Here is a 22,920-nt window from a genome sequence, read left to right as displayed (position 1 = left end):
TGTGAGCCACCATGTGGTTGCTGGGATTTGAACTCTGGACCTTCGGAAGAGCAGTCGGGTGCTCTTACCCACTGAGCCATCTCACCAGTCCCCCTCTTCTGGCTTCTGAGGGTACATATATATAAATAGACATCTGCAGCCATGTCTCACCACATCATAAAACATGTTACAGCTAGGAAAGATGACTCCTGCTTATAATCTTACCAGTTGGGAGGTGACAGTAGGAGTTCAAAGCCATCCTTGGCTATGTAGCAAGTTTGAGATCAGCCTGGGCTACATAAAACTATGCTACAAAGTACAACAATGAAAACACAAACAAACAAAAAATCCTGCTTTAAAAAAATAAGGAAGGAAGGAAAAAAGCTGCTGCATGAGTAATCCTAAGGATAAAGCTGGGTTTGGGTGAACCGTGTTTTATATTCAGAAGAATCTATGAATTCCTCTGAAATACAGTGTGTGTGATCCTGTGTATGCATATTTGTGTGTTAGTTTAGTTTAGTATGAACTATAGACGGCAACAGCTCAATCCGCATTGCCTCATGTTCTAGTCTTCCTTTCTACAGTTAAACTGCAGGCTCGTTGAGGATTAGTTAGGATAATGTTCTTAATGTCTTATATATCATTTAACACAGATCTGTGCTTTCATTGTTATATCAGCAAAAGGCCATCAGGTTGAGTTAAAGTGTGCCTCATAAAAATGAGCAAATAAGTGCCTCTGTAGAATGATAAAATACTCAAATTAGAGTCGTGGAGAATGCCAAAGTTACTAAAAGGCAACTATTTGCTGCTTGCTGGTTCCTCTGGAAGCACCATGTCATGATCCAAGCCCTAGGGCAGAGGACCAAGAATTCATCTCCTTCTCACATCCCAGGACTCTGCATGAGCAGGAATCTGCCAGGGAGGAGTCACAGAGTCCAGACCACTGTAAATAATACACAGAACTACCTGATTGTGATGACAGTTATGACAGATGACTCAGAAGAAGTGAAAATAATCTCAACATAAAGGTTACAAATCAGAACAAAGAGAGGAGACCTGCTAACTCTAGACACCTCTCAGGGTTTTGGGCTACACTGATGAATACGGTGCTTCAGCATGAACAAACATAGATGCAATAAACAATTCCTTTGATCTCTCTACCGGTTCCTGGGCAGCTGGAGAAAGCTACAGGGTTCTGCTATTCAGAAAATGAGGCCCAGAGCAGACACAGGTGCAGAGTGGCAGGTGCGTGGGGGACAGGCTAAGATTATGCAGCTGCACTTTCAACAAAAGTGAGCGTGGCTGATAAGAAGGACAGAAGTGATGGAGAGCACACAGACTGGAAATGAGGAAATTGAGTGCTCCAGTCTAGGGAGGTGGGTGGACTAATGAGTCAGTAGGTATTATGAGGCAGTGAAGCAAATAACAAAGAACTCCAGGTCATTCTCTCATCTAAAACTAATCTAAGATAGAGATGAAGGCACACGCTACTGAGTGGGGCATGACAACAGTGAGCAGTGATGGGAAAGGAGGAGAGGAGGGATGAGCTCACAGCAGCAGGAGGGAGCAGTTGTTGCAGATAAGCAAATGCTACTGGTCTCACATCAGGACAAAGGAGTACTGGTGTTAGGTAGAAATCAGTGCTCATCAGGAATAAAAAAGGACCAACAAAGCAGACTTAAAATTGTCTTAGTGTCGCTGGCTCTATAGTTTTTTCTTTTTAATCCTGATTTACAAACTCCATCATTTATAAAAAGGAAACACTGACTCATAATTCTATTCTAATATAAAAGTTCTTAATGTTTTCTAAGTGCCAACACACGTATCTTCCCACTTATACATTTAAAAAATGGTACCACTGTAGATAAAGTTTTGTGGCCTTATCATTTTTTTCCCCAGTAACAAACAGTTAAATGAACAATTCCCTGTGTCACTGGTTCTTTACTTCATTTTTAATGGTTCTACAGCAAATCCATCATATGGGTCCATTTAATCAATCCCTTATTACTATATTACTATTTCCACGAGTAGGATACTTACATTATTATAAATAATGCTATAAGGAACAACTCTTAAACGAACTGGTGGGCAGTGCGTGAATTACGTCCTAAAGATTCAGAGGCATGGAACGAGTGCTATTGAACAGAGGAAGAAATGCCTTGTCTTTTGTACCTCCCTTCCAAGGTCAACCGGACAGAGCCCGCTGGCTCCCATGGACACTGTGTGTGAATGCTCTTAGATTCAGGGCATTCTTACATGGAGCTCACTCTTCACATGTACCTTTGCCTTTGCAACTATTTACTTATCCGTGTAAGTCATCTATATATTTTGAATTACTGAATTTATCACAATAAACTTGATATGGTATGTTTCTCAACAGACATAAGGCAGATACAGAATTGTTTACATTACTTTTTAAAAATACATTGACTTATTTATTATGCAGGGGAATTTAAAGCTACTTCTATTCCTTCTTTCCATGTGGGTACCAGGGAATCAAATTCAGCTGATCAGCCTTGGTAGCAAGCATCTTTAGCCACCGAGCCATCTCACCAGCCCAGTTATAGGAAAATGCAATGTGTCTTTTGAGTTGAGTGAAAAGCCACACATATTTAGCACAGGTTTTTTAGAAGATGCTTTTCCAGTGTAAGCAATGCTGACTTGAACTGGCTGGCATCCTCTGGAGATTCAGCTCTCTGAACTTGATGCAAAAGCAGGAGGAATGGGAAGTAATCCTTCTCAATTTCTGGGTCCAAAGCAGGAGGGGGAACAGAGGCAGCTTAAGATAAAAGAGAAAAGCACAAGGGAGGCTACTAAAAGTGAGAAGCAAAGAGGCTGGCAAAGGAAAGACAGCTATGAAGTGGATTCTCCAGCAGCTATAAAACTGGGCACTGATGGATCAGTGTTTAATTACTCACATTATCAGCCCTCTAAGAGATTTCTAAGGATTATAACCAAGTAGGCTAGGGATATAGCTAATATAATCTCAGCTTGCAGAACCACTCTGGCACCTGCCATTGCAGAGGGGCTCAATCAAGCGAGCATCATTGCATCCTGATTATTTTCACTTTAGTCAGGTGGTGGCTACGCAGAAGCAATAGAACTATGGAGCCAACAAATGTGTATAAAGGAGACCAGAGTCAAGAGCAAGAAAAAAGTCAAGCATGCAGAGAAATTTAAGCTTGTCTGCTTCATGCTTGTTCTCTTTGCTTATAACCATGGTTACAATTGCTAAAGTAATGAAGATTAAATCTGCCATAAAAGGTCACATAATGGGATTTGCTTTACAGTACTTAGGAGTTGTTTACAGCCGTGTTCCTCAATCAGTTATCACTTCACTGTTACAGTTTACTTCAGATTAAAATTATAGCCACTATATGTTGGTCTTCAAATGCATGAACATTTTCTGGAAGGACCAAGAAGTGAGCTCAGGAGACAGTAAGAAGGCATACAGCGCACAAGCTCTGAACGGACCAGATGCATGCACTGAAGAATAGTGACCGTGATCAGACAGTCCAGAAAGACAATCTGGACCAATGTCCTCTGAAGGAATACAGTCAGCACAGACTAATGACTGCAGGAAATATTATGTAAGATGTACTTATTAGCAGCTTATTATCTGACCATGACTGCCTGAAATCTCTACAAACCTAGGACCCAGGGGAGCACACAGAGCAAATGGGCTCCAGCTTAGCCCCCTTGGTTACCAGTCAGCTCTCACAGCTTACATCAAAACCAGGGGAGGGGAAGGAGGAAAAGAGGATGGAGGGAGTGAGCAGATCCTCTTAATATCCTAAAGGAGAAAACTCAAAACTCACTGGGAATGGAGGCATTATCCAGCTCTCCAGAAGTGGCCATTTGTGCTGCCTTAAATGCACATTGATTACTGCTATTTGGATGTTGAGTGCATCATCTTTTCTGAAGAAAGGGAAAAAGCTAAATTTCCCCACACTCAGCTGTGTCTTCAAATCACTTCCCCACACCAGTTCTTTTAATGCATTTTCCTGTTATCATATCCACTTGCAATAGCTGATCTGCCCTACTACCCAATACTGAGCCCTCCCCCGAAACCCCACCACATGTTGAAGCCAATTAACAACCTCATGACTGTAACACCAAACTGCAATCCAAAAATGGGGGGGGGGGATGCCATCTCCAGAGTTAAAAAGAAAGGAAGCCAAAAGGCTATTTCAGAGAAAGGCTACTTTCCATTCCCAGTGCTGGTTTCCAACCTGCTCTGGCATGAGGTAATACACCTGGTGAAGAGGCCAGACAAGCATTCATCTACTTCCGCTTTCTATGATGCTCAAGCGAAAAGCCAGAAGCACCTTGGTGTTATACAGACTGTAGAATAATCAGGGAAGAGAAAAGCTGCTTTTAACACTGTTCAGTAGTTCCAGTTTTATTCAGAGAGAATTTTTACTTGTTGAGGTCATTAGATTCAAAGTGAGAAATCTTGGTTTCTTTAAAGCTGTCCCACTAAACTATTGAGACGGTAAGAACAGAGGCCAAACAAAAATGAAGAATTTCAAGGAGATACTCTCGTGGGAAAAATTAATAGAAATGAGAGATGGAATAGAAAAAGATGTAAGGCAAGCAGTGTTAATAATAAGTAGGATGAAAAAGGAAGAGCGAAGAAAACAAGTGAGAAAAGCAAAGAAATAGGAGGTACCACTCTAGATATTTAATTATTTAATGCCCATCCTTTTAGGACTGCATATTTTGTAAGAGTTCAACCTATTCTCTTTTTTTGTTCACCACTATTATTCTTACTGCCTGTGATCCAAGATATGTGAGAGAGAGAGAGAGAGAGAGAGAATGAATATGAAGATAAAGAGTAGAAATGGATCTAAACCATTCCATGCAAAATAAAACAGAGCTGAAACAATTGATCCTAACAGTAAGATCTGCTTTCTGGGAGTTTGGATAAACCCATGTCATCTATACCTTGTGTGCTGGCTGGTTCTGTGTGTCAACTAGACACAAGCTAGAGCCATCACAGAGAAAGGAGCCTCATCAGTTGATGAAATGCCTCTTGAGATCCAATTGTAAGGCAATTTTTCAATTAGTGATCAATGGGGGAAGAGTCCAGCCCATTGTGGGTAGTGCTATCCCTGGGCTGGTTACCCTGGTTTCTATAAGAAAGTAGGCTGAGAAAGCCAGGGGAAGCAAGCCAGTAAGTATGGCCTCTGCATCCGCTCCTGCCTCCAAGTTCCAGCCCTGCTTGAGTTCCTGTCATGACTTCCTCCAAAGATGGACCATGATTTGTAAGTGTAAACCCAATAAACCTATTCCTCTCCAACTTGCTTTTGGTCCTGGTGTTTTTGTTGCAGTAATAGAAACCCTAACAGAGAAAACCTGTGATACAACATAGCAACTTGTGATAAAACATAGCAGTTAGGGCTGCTATGTTCTATCATTCCAAAGTACACAAATATTTGCAGGGAACACACATTCAAATTTGCAGGGAGCACACATTGAAATTCCACAGTATACAGTGATGAAACTTGCTGCTTTTTCTGTTTAAGATCTTCCAACAAGTTGGAAATATGTCATACAAGTACACTGACTTTTTTCATTTACTAAGTCATAATGTGCTACACTGTTATTGCTTATTTACATTGTGTGTGTGGTGAGGTGGGGTGGGGGTGGGGAAGGATCAGAGGCCAGCCCTTGGGGAATTTCCTTCTTTGCTCTGTTGTGGCAGGGTATTTGCTATTTTTGTGTGGCATAGCTGCATACTCCAGGCTCCAGGGCCTGTGGGCTTTTGAGTGATTCCCCTGTTTCCATCTCCCATCTAAGCAGGAGTGCTGGGATTACAGATATCTCCATCACATCAGGCTTTTAAAATCTGGGTTCCAAGTACGCAATTCAGGTCTTCAAGGTGGCCCAGCAAGAGTTTAATAACCCTCTGAGTCTCCAGGCGTGGCGGTGCATGCCTTTAATCCCTGCACTTGGGAGGCAGAGGCAGGCAGATTTCTGAGTTTGAGGCCAGTCTGGTCTACAGAGTGAGACCCAGGACAGCCAAGGCTACTCAGAGAAACCCTGTCTCAAAAAAACCCTCAAAAAACCAACCAACCAACCAAACAAACAAAAAACCTCTGAGTCATTGCACTGGCTGTGTTATCTGGTTTTATGCTGCTGAGGACTGGTCCTGACTTGAGTTCCTGTCCTGACTTCCTCTAATGATGGATGATGACCTGGAAGTGTAAGCCCACTAAAGCCTTTCCTCTTCAACCTGCTTTCGGTCATGGTGTTCATACTCGACATGGGCTCATTTTCTGAGCCGAAAGGTGCATCCTCCTATTCTGTTCATGGATCCAGCAAATGGATGCCAGGACAACTGAAGATTCAGCATGGAAGGCGTCACCATTTCTTTTCTTTTTGTTTTCCCTATTCCTTGAGAGTTTACAGAAAACATCCTGATGAGTGAGAACACCAGGAGAGCAGCTCTGACTGAGCATGTGCAGAACAAGGGCATTTCTCTCCCAGTGGCCCTGAAAACACTTCAGAAGATTTTAAATATGCATCCACTAAGTGATAGCTACCAATGCATTGATACTGGCAAGACCAACATGACCCCTAACTCAGCAGGAGTCACCTGATGAGAGCTGTATCCATTCTAATAATGCCCACTGATATTGGCTTAGCAAAATCAACAAGAATCATCAACAAGCATATAGCCTTTGATCAGACTCTCATAGAAATGCTAGTACAGTTTCCTAGAGTTTCGGGTACAGAAGCCGACAATGGAAGTACTGCCAATCATACTAAAAAAAAAGTGAGGCTGATGCCTGTGGGGTTTGGAGACTGGAGATACAGAACTCAGCAAGGCAGGAGCACTTGTTTTTTGTTGTTCTAAAGAGAGAGTTTGCTCAATCAGAAAAATGAGTTCTTGGGGGAGCTATGCAATGCAGAGAAGAGGGCAGGTTTGTGCTTGCGTCTCAGAGACTAAGGAAAGCACCAGTTTTCCAAGCCTGCAGTGTGCCACAAAGAGACAGAATATACATGAAAAGGGAAGAGATGCCTGCCCTTTTCTCTAGAGATAACACTAACTTCATTTCATGTCCAGAATGAATCTAAACTCATTTAAATCTGCTCAGGTGCTAGACTACTCAGTACAAATGTTTCCCACAGTCAGGCTGGGACATCAATTTTTTTTTTTTTTTTTTTTTTTTTTGAGTATATAAATCCTATCCTGAAATCACAAAAGCTGAGATGAAAAAGTGCCTTAAATGAGTAAAAAGCCCTAACTTCTGTGGTTTTCTGCAATAAGCTACGAATTCTAAGAGATTCCAGAAATAATTAAAACGGTACATTGTAAGCCACGTATAGTAGTGCACACCTTCAGTCGCAGCATCTCAAAGACAAAAGCGGGCACATGCGCATGAATTTGAAACCAGTTTGGGCTACACAATGAGTTCCAAGTCAGCCAGGACTCCATAGTGGGACATTTAACAAAAAGAGAGAACTTTGTCTTTTGTTGTTATTTTTTTTGTTATTTTTTGGTCTTATTATGTAGACCAGCCTGGCTTTGAACTCCTATTCCCCCTGCTTAATACAGTCAACTGCTGGAACTACAGGTATTTTACAGTTTAGAATATTATAGTTCTAAACAAAGAGTTGGATAGCTACAGGAGAGAGAACACACATCAATGTCATTCCCCGTTTGTATAGACCAAAGGAAGCAGGGCACTAGTCAGGCTTTGCTCAGACTCCAGATATTACTTCAATGTAAGTAACAAGTTCAACAAAAAAACCATTGGGAAGGTAGGTGTGGTGGCCCACATCCATAACCAGCATTCTACAGACGGAAGCAGGCTGACCTGGCTGCCATCGGGAGTCTGAAGCATTACAAGGCTAACAAGAAAAGCCCATAGTAATGGAGTCTACCACTGGGATTAAAATTCCATGTTGGCCTTTCTAAAATCAAACTGGATGAATTATAGCAAATATAGGGGCTAGAGTATGGGACATTTTATAGCATTTTCAGATAAAAAAAATATGTTGAGGAAGGGACTTGGAAATACTTCAGAAGCAGGTAAGGGACATCTCCTCCAGGAGTCAGATGTTCTGGCTAAAGTCTCCTCCAGACTAGCAAAGCAAACCAACCTGAGGACTAAACATTTGAACCATGCAGATAAGAACTAATATGGGCTGCTTCCTAGGGGCCCATGGGGGGGTGGCGGGATAAAATTCAGGATGTCACAGTGAACCATGGGTCAGGTTCACCCAAATTCGTTTTGTAAAAAATTCCAAGGACAAGCAACTTGGATCTGTCAGACCCTAGGACAAAAATCATGGGCTTCTCAATGGAGCCCAGGAGAGAAACAAGGCCTGAGAGAACCCTAGGAAATGCCAAAACCTTATCTTGCCAGGACACAAGGTAATGGAGGAGGAGGTGGCTGATGACGGACACCTGAGCTAGAAAGGAAGGCTGCCTTTGGGGAATTAACAGGCTTATTTAGTCTTTAAATAAAGAGATGTGGCTTTCTCTAGATAGGCCAGGCATTTGAGGCTTTATGGGGGTTGCCCATAAGCAGACAGGCAGCTAAATAAAGGCTCCTCAAAGGGTCAGCAAACTGAAGAGAAAGCAAAGGCGATCTTGTTCCACGCAGGCGAGTGATGGCTGGCTGACTGCAGAGGAACATCCATCCTTGCCCCTCCTCTCGCTTGGACACCCAGGGAGTGCCTAAGTATCTCTACTGGTATCAGATAACCCAGCCTGTAGGAGCTGCAGAGCTAAGAGAAAGCTCATCAACTCCTAGGCAGGCAGCTGTGCTGACCCAAGAAGTCAGACAAGTTAACAGGCTGCCCTTTTACCAAGGCTTACAACGTTTCTCTAAAAGGATTAATGGCCAAGCAGTGCACTGGAAAGCAAAGTCAATGGAAGAGCACAACTGTGCCACTGGCGATTGGAGCAGCGATAAGCAGAGAAAAGCAGGTAACCAAGGTCAAGGGCTGGGACATCGGTGGCAATGACACCATTGTAGGGAGAGACTAATCACAAGCACAGCCTTGTACAGACCTGAGGAGCTGCAGCATGAATGACTGACAGGAATGCAGCAGATGTTACTAATCTGCCCTTTGCTAAAGCCTTAGCTATAGTAGCTCAAGAAAATTTCCTTGGGAAATTAATTCAAATTGGCTTGGTTCAGTACACAATCACTGAAGATTAAAAAGTGGCTGAAGGAATGATAAACAAAAGACAGTCCATGTTGTGAGAGACTTGGGGGTCAACACCAAAGCCTTTCTTGTTGAGGGGTTCTATTCATGTCCCAGAAAAGGAGTAAACAACTCACTAATGAAATCCGCAGAGGACATTAAGCTGGGAGGTGAAGAAACCTAACAAACTGGGTACCAAATCACACAGCAGAGTGCAACTGCTGTGGAAATGTAAAGCTGGTCCACTGGGGGAAACAGCCCTAAACCTGGGTCATATTCAATAGACAGGCAGGATGCAGGACAGAGACAGCATGCACAAGACAAGCTGTGCAAGGACAAGAGAGGATGAACTGTAGGCAAACTAAAAGAAAACAGTGTCAGCAGGTACATAGATGGGGACAGAGACTGGCTTGATTATTTGCAAAACAAGCCTTCTCTACATGAGAAATCTTTTCAAATAGCTATAAAACCACCATTACTACCTAGCAGGAATCCTGGTCTCTCTTAACTCTCACTTCACCTGACTAGGGGCTAGCATCTGTGAGTTAGCCTTGGGCTATCATCCCAGGGATCACTGACAATGGTGCTCCAAAGGAAACCCTACTCTAGCTCATCTTGGCTGTTTCTCATAATCCTTTACAGGGCCTGTATTGCCTTCCGGCATGCCTCCTGGCCCCGGGGAAGTGGTTAATTTCTCTCCATTTACTAGCAACAGTTCAAGGACCCAGAAGCCAATTTTTCCACCATCAGTCTAAAAGCAATGGCTTACCACAATTATCTCTGGGCAAGGCAACTCACTGCTTTAGCAAGCAAACATATTGTTACATTTCTTCAGCACAAAATCTGTACTAAAGAGGCTTGTTTTCTTCCCTAAACCCCAAATCTTCTCCAAATTTCTCTATATATGCATGCTCATTAAGCAACATTCATGACAACCTTCATACTCTGCCTATTTCTAACAATGTAATAAAAACCGACTCGGGCATTCTTGTCCTGAGCTCTTTAGCAGATTATGTCCATGCACACCTGCCTGTTAGAATGAAGTGTTTCTGTGTAGTTATGATGGGCCCAGACCTGGAGACAGGGGTTATACATTCCACTGCTCTGCTGTGTGATCCTGACACTGTGAATGCTTTACTTGTTCTTCAAATTGCATCAAATCAGAAGGACCAAGCTGCCCATAGGCCCACCCCACGAATTCCATCAACTGGTGAAGTTGTTTCCTGGAGGGTAACATGTAAGGTGTTAAGAAAAGTGTGTCCACATTTTCCCATCATGGGGGTTTTGAGCTCACTGTCTCCATATAACACCAGAAGGAAGAGAAGGCCATCTATCTTTTCATAACTATCTATTTTAAATCTATATCACATCATTACTTTATTACTGTTATTTGAGACAGAGTCTACTTATAGCCAAGGCTGGCCTGGAAGTTGCTGTTAAGCCTAGGATGGAACTCAAGATTCTCTTGCCTTGCTCCACCTACCATGTGCTGAAATAATAGGCCTGGGGGGCCTTGTTTTTTAATGGATACTAATAAGCATTATATCAAAGGTCTGAAACAACCCATTCCTAGATAGGACAACTGAGAAAAGCCCATAGGAAAGAACCTGATAGGCTGTCCTCTCCACTGACATTATGTGTGACATTCTATAGGTGCTCTATCAATCAGGATATGATGTAGCATTACAGGTACATGTTGGATATTACAGCAATGTTCAGAGCCAAAGAGCAAGAGAAATGATGTTCCTGTCAAGATGTGAAACCAAAATTAGGTACTATGTGCCCAACTCAAGCCTTCTCTAATGGAATGCACAATCTCACAATGACCAAACTTCTAGAACTAACAGGTTCTAGTGGCCATGAAGACAGCAATCACTCTGATCCAATGGAGATATTCTGTGGGTCTACACGGACTGCTGAGCATCAGTTCAGAATTAGTCAGTTCTTAGAGCTTCTCAAGAATTTGGAGAACTCCAGGACTACCAGCACCAATGCTCAAAGTCTCTTAGAACATGAGCCGGAGGATGTCAATGGCAAGAAACCTAGCTGACCACTATGCTTTACTCGGGGTAACCAGCCACAGGGATGAAGGACAAAAGGAAAATGTCACAGGGCCTTTCAAATGCTCTCGTGCCAGCTCTCAGAAGTGTTTTCAACCAAAACTCATTTCCTAATAAATGTTTTCATTTCCTTTGTACACAACAAAAGGTCTAGAGGTGATAAATGTGAAAGGAGGGAAAAGGAGGACAAGGTGGGAGAGGCCTCTGAAGGCAAGGCACAGAGCCAAATGCATTGCACACATAAGCCAGGCTTCCCTGGTAGTGCCAGGAATGGTGGAGATGATTGTGCATGGTTATCAGATATGACATGCTCACACCTATGGCTCTTTCCTTTTATAATGTCAACACAGGGTGGCCACATTCTGTGTGCTGCTGCTTGGGGTGGGAGAGGCTAAGTATGCTTAATCACGGTTTGGCAGAAACTTCAAAGGATGTCCACTGGTGAAAGCTGAAGAGAAAAATGATCCAGACTCAATCTGCATATTATTTCCAATCTACTTTGCTCAGGTAGAGATGCAACAGTGACACAGAAGGAAGTACTGCTATGCGTCCCATTATGTTTAGCAATTTCACAACTTACCTGGCCTCTGCAGCTAGCAGCTCATCATAGTGTGAAGATCTCTGGTCATCATCCTGCCGGTATCTGATCACTGTGGCCAGGCCTTTGCTGACAAGAGCCTCAGCAATGTTTCTGCAACAGAAGAGGTAGGTCACTTAATACTGGGGCTTCAGATGGCACTCAGTCAACAGAAAGAACAACTGTTGGTACCTGGAGGTCACAATATTTTCTGGCAGGAGGAGGGAGAGGCTGAGGATGTTAAGCTGGAATCAAAACAAAACAAAACAAAAAACAAAAACAAAAACAAAAAACCTGGAACAACAAAAATCCCCAACTCAGCATTTTTGTTGTTAGCAGCATGAGATGCTACATCAGTCGACACACACAACCAGCAGAAACTATCCGTAAGAAGCCCACATTAGGCCGGCTATTTACAGAATGTTATAAACAAGCTACTACCCTCAAGAAAAGTCTGCTCTAAAAAGACACACACGATAAAAAATGAGCAAATAAAAGCATGACCTAAATTTCTCAGGCTCCTTCCCAGCCTATATGAAAGCTAGAAGATGCCTACTTGTACTTCCAGCATTACAAACACTGGTGTAACACAATATTCAACATGCCTCTCTTCTCACAGCTCCACACAGTAGATTTTCCACTCTAAGTGAGCTTGGAGAAGAGCCAGGAATGAACTGGGGAGAAGGAAAGGCAGAAAAAAGTCATTTTGGTAGGGGGAAAAATCCCCCGCCCCCCTCAAAACAAACCCACCAGGAACAAACAAAGGAGGAGGAATAAAACCAGAGGTAACCAGTTTTCAATTGGTCCAACTGACTATATTCAACACCATTCTGACTGACTACCTGCCTCAGATGAGAATCTGCCTTCAAGTTACTCTTATGTACACTATGCCCACTATAGAATGAGACACACCCTTTTCGACCGTGTCCGACTCCCCCCTAAGTGCGTGGGAAAGAGCACTCAAATGACTAATGCTGCTCTTTTCATGGTTCCTCCCAGCCTGGAAAGAGAACTTTGATATGCAAAGCCAACCGAAAAAAATTTAACAATATCATTTTTGGAAAGGAAGAGATATGATATTATTGAGGGAGAGTGGTGGTTATGTCTTTCTCTGTGTCTGTCATAATTACACCAAAGGCCCCACTCATACCATCTGGTTTGCTGCCCTTTAGGGAGAGGGTACAGTAAGCAATAGGCTACTGTGCCATATGCTGTGATTTAGTACTGCTTGAAAATGTATTTAACTCTTAGCACACTGGTGATCCTCAGCATGTAACAGTATGAGGTCACTGGCAGCTCACCTAAGCAGTATCTGTTTAAACCAGTAAGGATTCTATTAATCTAAAACCTAGAAGAGCAGACTTCTCAAAGAAGCAGCACAAAACACGGTGGTTAAGAAAGGAGGAAAGATGTCGTGGCTGATTCTGTTCTATTATCTGCCCCTCTGCTGCCTGTTTATCTACTGCCAGCACGATATTAATATCTCCAAACTGCCATGGAATTAGCACTTCTTAAAATCCACTCCCACAAATAGGCTGCTCTGCTGGCCACCCTGTCTCCTGAGTCACTGCGTAAGCGTGCTGGCAAATGCTGTCATTATCACAGAGTTGTGTTTGGCAGCACAGAGAAAGCAACAGCCCCAAATCAGCAGATGTAGATGTTGATTCATGGTGAGGATTTTAACTAAGGTTGTCACCAAGGAGCCCTACTAGGGCAGGAGAGTGGCTACACCCACCGAAGAGCTGTCAAGCTAGAAGGCTGGGAGTGGCTTGCAAGACAACTCCACTTTTGACAGGCAGAGATGTCGTGGTGATTTTAAATGCCAGGAGAATAAAGAAATGTTTGTTACTGCATTTTGAATTACCGAGCATTGACATTTTACAGTCAATGCATGAGGTCTAGAGGAGAAAGCTGGAACAGCAGAGCAAGTAAGGAAATTTTCCTAAGAACAAGATCCAGTATGAAAATCTAGAGAATACTAAGCAAAACAGCACAAATATTAAATGATTCGGTTCCGTTACTGCACTCAAATTAATTCCCAGAATTATTGAGTACCTGCTAGGGCAACAGAGACCATGGGTACCATCCTTCCCTACTTGCCATCCTTGCCCTGTCCGTCCCATCAGCAAACTTTTACAGACCGATTTAAGCCTGCCACAGGACTTTCTGAGGCCTCGGATTCCCAATTCACTCCACACTCTGCTCATTCTTTCCCCTCCCCTAAAGCTCTGCAGCTCTTAGCTTCTTTTTCTAATCACAGATTTCCCCTGAAGGAACAGTTGCCAGTGCTCAGCAACAGGAGAGGAAAGACACAGGAAACGGTAACAATCTCATTACTGAGTATTTATTTACTACATTCCAGGCATGTGAGAGTCACATGGGTTTCTTCTTGGTGATGAAACATCAAGCAATCACAGTTCACCTATTAAGGCATTGCTGGTCTGCCCTGACTTTTGTGCTATGAGTGAGCAGGGTTCCTGGCTGTCTTGCACACCCCTTTGTACATGAAGGAGAGTAATTTTTTGATGGAATTATCATATTTAGAATTTTTTTAAATTAAAGTAAAAAAATTATAGCTAGTTTTTAAAGTTAGTTTGAAAACATCCAGAAAATGAAGATACTCTGAAGCATAAGAAGAACTAATCATTTTGTAAACAGTGCTGGAATTCTAAAACGATTCTCTTAGCAAAGTTTGCCTAGAATAGAAAAAAAGACAAGAGGTTTTACAAGCTCTCTCTACCTTCTCCTGTCTCTTTTCCATGATCTGAAAATACAACTGGAAAAAACAAACGGAAGAGAGCACAAATAGAATTAGTCTAGTTCTAGTATTTGACTGTCTCATTCATTCTCCTGGCTGCTAAGAAAGGGCTAGGAAGATGTTGTGGCAAAAGATGGTTTAGAACCTAATGTGAGTGCACTAATCAGAGAAAACGTTAAAGCATATTCTGTAACATTATATTGCATTCTTGAGTGTGTCAGTAATTCCACCACAATTACATGTCTGGTACAATGGCTGATTCATAATCAGCACATAAAAAGAGACCTAACCAAGCCTTGGATGCTCAACATTACATTACCTTTCTCTGAATTGGCTAGAAAGAGAATTAATACTGGGATTGAAATGCTTTTTCAAACTAAAGGAGACATTACGGGCTCTCCCTATTAAACAAGAACTATTGTCATAAGGCAGAGTCAGATATTCATAGAAATGGATGGCATGGGGTCACATGCAGGGTTTTTTTCAAAGTGTCTACAATAATGGGCATCTTCCTCACCCACTTCATTCCACACTGCATGCAGGTTATATCAAGCCCAAGCTCCATCTGGAAGATAATTTCAAACCATCAGGTCCTAGATTCTACAAATGTGAACAGGGTCCATTAAGTCCATGAAAGAGAGTAAAAATATTTAAAAAGTAGTATTTTAAGTACACAAAACTCTAAGCATTGGAGCATATTTTTGTCTACCTTTTCCATTGCCTCCCTACATCTTAATATTGAAAGTAACAGAAAAATATATTAATGAGTAAGTTAATTGTCTACAATTGTTTGGATTGCTTTATAATATATGTATATAATTCACAAGTCTACAGTGTTCCAGAAAAGTTGCATAAACTGTACAAAGAAGAACCATCTGAGAACAAGTGCCTGACCTGTTTTGTTATCATCTCCCAGTTCTTAAGTGTGTAATTCCTATAAATGAGGTAATTTTCCTACATTCACAAGAAAGCAAAATCAAGTTATTAACAAAAATATCACTACACCAGTACACAGACACATCAACTTGCTGTAAATCAGGGTTCTCATGGTGTCAGCCTTGAGTTACACTAATTTCTCCTGGAGAGAACTGTTCTCCCAGGACTGCTGACACACAGGCTTGCAGGAGGAACAAGCTACAGTCAGAGACAGCAAGACCAGCTAACACCAGAGATAACCAGATGGTGAGAGGCAAGGGCAAGAACATAAGCAATAGAAACCAAGGCTACTTGGCATCATCAGAATCGAGTTCTCCCACCACAGCAAGCCCTGGATACCCCAACACACAGGAAAAGCAAGACTCTGATTTAAAATCACATTGCATGATGGTGATAGAGGACTTTAAAAAGGACATAAATAACTCCCCTTAAAGAAATACAAGAGAACACAGGTAAACACATAGAATCCCTTAAAGAGGAAACACAAAAATTCCTTAAAGAATTACAGGAAAACACAAACAAATAGATGAAGGAATTGAACAAAACCATCAAAAACCTAAAAATGAAAATAGAATCAATAAAGAAATCACACAGGGAGACAACCCTGGAGATAGAAAACCTAGGAAAGAGATCAGAAGTCACAGATGCAAGCATCACCAACATAATCCAAGAGATAGAAGAGAGAAACTCAGGTGCAGAAGATACCACAGAAAACATTGACACAACAGACAAAGAAAATGCAAAATGCAACAAGCTCCTAACACAAAACATCCAGAAATCCAGGACACAATGAGAAGACCAAACCTAAGGATAATAGTTATAGAAGAGAGTGAAGATTCCCAACTTAAAGGACCAGTAAATAAAAGCATTAATTTCTCCTTCTTGGGGAAGCTGTACCAAAACCAGCAGGATGTAACACAAGTCCTGCACAGTGTTGCTCTCCATCCAAGGAAGAGGGTTATCCTTAGTGTGCTTCCCTGCAGGATCCACATGTCTGTCTAGAGCCAAGCTGTATCACTGCTGTCACTTCCTCCTGTGTTGCCTCAGAGCCACATTCCTACATAGATGTGTGCATCTGCCACAGACTCTGCCCTGTGCAAGGTCTATAGCCTCCTCCTGGGCCTTGATACTTCAAGTTGGACTATTCTCTGAGCAGACATGCCTCCTTAGAGTTCTATGTACCTTCAGATGAAATTATTTCCATTTGTCTACAAACACTAACCATACTAACTTTTCAGAGCTAAATTATGAAAAGCCTGTTTCTCAAGAATGTTAATTCATGACTTAACTGATTAGACATGATGCCTTTAGATGTCTGGCTATCAATACAAACAAAGCTCATGCATATGCAACAGGGAGAATACCTCTCTCACTCACACACTATGTGACTTCCGTGATTTGGTGCCTAGAAGTAGAGCTAACTAAAATACGTAACCGTAACCGTAACCGATAAATAGAACCTGGGCTAAAAGGATAAGGACCTACAGAGCAGGCAGGGGAATAATAATAGCTCACACCTCTGCAGGCCCACCCCCGCCACTCTCCATCTGAAAAGGATAATAGATAGCTCAGTGCTCCAGGCGCCCAGATTTCTATCTAGGCCCTTTGAGCTTAACATTTTCCACTTAAGAGCCATCTTCATTTTATCAGCCACTGAGGTGCCTAGGAAGATTACAAAAGGAGAATATTTTCCTTAAGGCAAACACATGTGGGCACATATTTAAAATAAAGCAAACCCACAAAGAAATACTTTTGCAATATATCTTAATGAAACTTAAAGGAAAGGACTGAATGGTAATTAAAAGCTCAGTATATTCAGCAGTCACCTTGTCTGTGGGAAGAAATGTATCCTGTGTGTGTGTGTGTGTATATGCGCATTTACACACTCACCATACAACTTGATTGTAAATATTATTGTAATTTCAAGACTTGAAGGTCAAATGCCGCAGACAACACCCACTTCATGTTTGTATACTGTGGGATATTGAGGCATATAGCTTAGGATGTGTCAGCTATGATTCCCAAAGGCTACAACAGTATGATGCTGGAAGGCTGCTGCTACTTCCTTTTTGTACACTGGCTAAACTTTTTCTTTAAGTGTGGGCATTCTCACAAGCGCTGGCCTAGAGGCCCCAGAACTCTATCATAATGGCTGGTCTCATTTCTTTCTCATCAGCTGTTCAGACAAATGCTACAGTGGGGCTGATGCACAACAGAATCTACAGAGCTTATGCCTGTCTTTGCAACTCAGTTAAGGCAGTAGAAAGCAAAGTCTCAGTATTCAATGAAAGACTCAACAAATAGACAGATCAGAAGATTCTTCAGAACATATGGAGAATGTGAGCTTTCTGTCCATATCACTTACTTTTCTTGAGGCTATGAGAAAATACCTACAAGAGCTACTTCAGGCTGACAATGTGAGGATACATAGGCCTCTGTGGTAGGGAAGCCACAGCAGCAGGAGGGTGAGGTGGCTGGTCACACTGCATCCCAGAGTCAGGAAGCAAAGGGCAATGGTGCTCAGCTTGCTTTCTCCATTTTATTCAGCCCCAGGTTCATGCCAGGGTGCTGTCCACATTCGTGCATCTTTCCTGCTGTCAAACCTTACTGAAGCTACCCTACGTTCCACAGGGTTGGTAAAGAAGATTAATTCTGATACCATTCGAAATGCTTAATGCTCACAGTTCCTCAAAGGAGGCTCCACAAAGATCCTCTGTTCCCACTAAGACCTCTAGCACTCATATTCTTAGAGGCAGGAACCCAGCACTTCAGGCTGGTGACAGACTTGGCTTCTTAAAGCTGGAAAAAATTGCATCTATAAAGGGTAAGAACAAAAATTCAGCACAAGACAGACTGAGAGAGACAATGGGCCAGGAAGAAAACCTTACTCTGGGTATTTTCTAACCAGAGTAGACCTCAAAAGAGGGAAAAAAAAAAAAAAAAAAAAAAAAAAAACCCACTAAGTGAAGGAGAGCTTTTAAAAGCTAATAGGATCACCTTTCCCAGGACCCACATCACACATTTCCACAATGGTGTCTTTGGTCTCCTAGTTTCTACTGGCTGAATGGGTCCCAGCTCTACCCCTTTCCCACCCAGACAGCCAAGCACTTCTCTTACAACCCAGCAGCACGTGCACACAGGATATTTGTTTCTGAAGCATCAATAATTGGAAATACATATCTTCTATAGATTTTCTAAATTCTCCACCTCCATCTTACCTACCTCCTCTTAATACTTCCTCTTAAACTTACCCCGTTCTAAAATTGATTCGAATTGATTTTTAAACCTTTTCCTTTTAACAAATATCATCAGAGCCAGACAGTGGTGGCGCACACCTTTAATCCCAGCACGTGGGAGGTGGAGGCTGGTGGATTTCTGAATTCAAGGCCAGCCTGGTCTACAGAGTGAGTTCCAGGACAGCCAGGGCTACACAGAGAAACCCAGTCTTGAAAACCAAAAAAAAAAAAAAAAAAAATCTTGACAGTGCTAGGTGACTCTCTAAGCATTCACAATACAAACTGATAACAAACTAGAAGATTTTATTTAATGCTTCTGTGTTCCTCTTCAGCTTTAGTGATGAGGTCAGGTGAAGTGGAAGGGAAATCATAAACTATTAAGGGTAGAATTAAGATAGCGCGAGGCCTGCAGCAAAGCATCCACATTGGAGGTTCTTTGACAACCCACCAGAAAAGAGCCTGGTCTCAAATCCCTCAACACATCAACAGGCCAGTGTAATAAATTAGAACTCCTGGGCCTAGTGGCCCCGTTTATAGCCACTTGGAGGCTGAGGCAATTCTAAGTTTGAGGCCAGCAGAGACGATAGAGGAAGAGCTTGTCTTCACTGCCAAGGGCTATCAAAGTATACATACACTGTAACCTAAAAATTAAAATGTCATTATTATGTCCAGGTGTGGGATGCAAACCTGTAACACCAGCACTCAGGAGACAGAGGCAGGAAGGGACTAATGTTCCAGGTCAGCCAGAGCTACACACTGAGAGCCCATCTCAAGAACGGAGGGAGGACTGGGGGAGGTAGGGCAATAAATGGTTTATTGTTAAACAAACAAACAAACAAAAAACAAAAAGACGTGAACCAACCAATAAAGAAAAAAGGAAAACTCCTAGAAGCAACAATTATGTGTGTTACTAGGTCAAAAATCACTTTTCCTGGGGGAGGGAGTGGGGAGATAAGAGTACACTTGCAAAGCAGCAGAACATCTGGGCAAGGAAGAACAATACAGTTGGAAAGCAGCTGTAATGAAAGAGCACCCATCTTCAATAGCTAGTATTTTCTCTGCTCTTTAACCATCGTAGCAAAAGGAAAAGATCACAGGAAGGGAAAGATAAGCAACAAGAGTGGGATTCAGACTGGTGTGAGTAGACTCAGTCTGACTGTAGGCCACTTTGTGAATGAAGGCAGGAAGTGCAGGATGGAAAAGAGGAGGACAAGGCTGCCATGACCACTGCTGCCTTACACACAGGCAGCCACTGACCTGATATAGCTCACAGCCACGGAAACGTCTTTATCAATCACTTAATGATGATTACACTTCAAAACTAGCCTTATATTTGAGCACTAATCAATGCCCCCAGCCACAGAGGCCATGCTCCGCTCAACTCCAACAGCATTCTTCAGACTGGGGTTAAAAAAAAAAAAAAAAAAAAGGAATAAAGGAAAAATCAAAGAGGTCCAGGGCCCTGAAACACTGAGTACTGAGGAGGTGTTCCTTCACATTCGCCTGCCAAATAGCTAACTTCCATGCCAAAGTATCTATGAACCACAAAGATGCCTGGTCCACTCATGTTCCATTACTGCAGTGGGCATACTTTCGTTGATTTCCTGAAGGAGCAACTGACAGGGAAAGCAGGAGTCAAACACTATGGCTGGAAGCCATAGAATGAAGCCCCTAAGGCCACATCATAAATCTGGCTTAGTGGAGGGTATAGTTCTGAAAATATGGCTGAAAATGCTTTAGCAAAAGAAGGGAAGAAACACAACATCAGATAGTTCTGCTTAGTAAACAGACAATTTTACTCTGCCCCAGGGTTTCTGCAGTGCTAGAATCTTATCGCCACCTCTTATTTGATAGTCTCACGTATTCAGCAATATCATGGTTATGGCTTTATGAAACGAGTATAAATAGCATTCTGCTCATGATGACACTTCCCCTCCAAATACCAGAGTACTTCCAAGGTGACCAAATACCTGAGGAAGTGAGGCTATTGAGGAAGGAGGAGCATATTAAATAAATAGCAATAACACAGATACCACCCACCTTCAAACAGTTAGCATTCTCCCCCAGTCTACAACTATCCCAGTCAAGCACAATAAAACTGAAGAATAACGAAGCATGGGCTGGTTTGAATCTTCTTCTATGACAGAGGATATGACAGTGACCACCAAAGTTATTCTATGGAAGAAATGGAGACAATAAGTGCCTCATAAAGAACGAGAGCAAAAGATATGATGATATGTGGCCTTTTAAAATTATTATGTGTACAGACACGGTGCTCCTGTGGATGGGTATGTGCATGTGATGGTGGGTGCCTGCAGGGGTCAGAGGCCGTAGGTGGTGGGAACAGAACTGGGGATCCTCTGGAGAGTAGCAAATGCTCTTAATGGTTCAGCCATCTCACCAGCCCCTAGATCTAGCTAAAAAAAAACAACAAAGTAAATGGTCTAACAAACACGTGCTTCCAACCCAGCCAAATTGGTCTACTCATAGCTAAATATGCCATGCATTCACATTTCCAACTATTTGCAGGACATGTGAATTTGTGTGAGTCATCCTCACATAAAACTCAGCATTTCAAAAATAAAATGCAGTTTCCTAGATTAAAATTTTTGCTGAATTGTACCAATCACCTCCTCCATCCTGCAGTCCCACAGGCCTGCCATGTTGATTGCAGAAGAACATCCTGGCAGGACTCAAACCTCCATGCTTTCTTTCTCTATTCTTCCTCCCCACTCCTGCTGAGACCTCCACTGTCTCTTCTATGGTCTATACAGCATCCCCTACCAGATCCTTAACACTGCCAGCTCAATCATTTCAAAAACACTTAGATGCCAAATAGTCCTCCTCCTCCCAGTCACCAGCACCAGCCCCACCACCAGAGAATACACGCTTGGAAGGTTTCAATATAAAGACAAGCATGGACTTCCTATGTCTGAAATGATGCTGGGGAGGGGAAGGAGGTGTGAGAAGACATCAACCGGGTGATGGGGAGAGGAACAGTGAAGAGACAGAAAAGGAGAAAGGATGTAAGGTTAGGGGAGGCTAGGAAGACTGGTCTTTACTGAGTCCTTTTCTAAATACTTTAAAATAGTTATCTCATTTGATCAGCACATGAAACTTGAGGCACCTCTTATGAGAAATAGAGTCATGGCATAACCAAAAGGCTGGAAATAGAGAGGCAGCATTTTAGTATGACAGAGACTTTGCCTGATCCAACACCCAATCTATCAATGTCTGATGGCACAGCTTACTTACAGTCACTGAAAGACTGTTGTAGCTGTAGCAGACGTCTGTGGGGGCTACTAAAGGACTGTCATTTTAACACACAATATCTTACCTAATCTTTCTATCAATACAGAGGCAGACATGCCTTTTGTTTCCCCAAAGAGTAAATCCTTTCAGATTTGCAGCATGATATCCTATTGTAAGTGGCAGAGCTGCAACCAGAAGCCAAGTTTTCCCATTCTGAGTCTAGTGTCTTTCTCACTAAGCAGTGTCACACAACAAGCAAGAATATTATGTACAGTCTAGCTCTGGAGACCTCTCTAGTCCTACCTCAGGAAGTCCCTTCCAACTTTACTGTGCTCACCCACGCACTTCCTGGGGGCTCCCAGACCTGGCACCCACCCATTGTGCTCTATGGTGGCACACAAAATTAGCAGGTGTCTGTTGATGCTAAGTATTATCGTCTTCCTTTCTGAGTGTATCTATTTGTGCACCTAGACTATATTCCGTCCTGGTCTATGAAGAGTCACACACTTAGTAGGCATTCAATAAATATTTATTGGCTAGCAGATTGATTTCTCAGAGTTCCCAGAGGGTTCTGTGGGCTGTCAGATGAAAACAAAGTAATAACTGACTGAGTCACAGAATTTTTGAGCAAAAAGAGTCCTCAGAGATAAACTAATCTAAATGCTTCCATATAGAGATGAAGACAGATCCAGAGATAAATTGTAAGCAGATGTTTAAGGGAAAACAGACAGACACCATCACAACAGGCACCTAAGAGCCCTCTGAATCTCCGACCATTTCCGTTATTATACTGCTGTCCTTTAAAAATTCTATAAAACAGGAATAAATATAATGAATTATCTAAGATGCCTTTAATGCATTAAAAATATATCAGCACATTAAAAATAATCTATTCATATTAGATTATAAGTTTGACCACTCTAATAGTAATAAGCTTGCTAAAATACACATTAGACA

General features: G+C 42.2%; 1 protein-coding gene across 1 annotated transcript in view; it reads right to left on the bottom strand.

Annotated features, from left to right (window-relative positions):
• Positions 1-22,920, bottom strand: part of Snd1 (staphylococcal nuclease and tudor domain containing 1) — a 404,539-nt gene that overhangs the window by 174,410 nt on the left and 207,209 nt on the right. Inside the window, exon 13 of the mRNA XM_021164222.2 lies at positions 11,785-11,895. Coding sequence (XP_021019881.1) covers positions 11,785-11,895 — 111 coding nt within the window. The remainder of the gene's footprint in view (positions 1-11,784; positions 11,896-22,920) is intronic.

The sequence above is a fragment of the Mus caroli genome, chromosome 6 (assembly GCF_900094665.2).
Source record: "Mus caroli chromosome 6, CAROLI_EIJ_v1.1, whole genome shotgun sequence".
NCBI lineage: Eukaryota > Metazoa > Chordata > Mammalia > Rodentia > Muridae > Mus > Mus caroli.
This window is presented reverse-complemented; position numbering and strand designations above follow the sequence as displayed.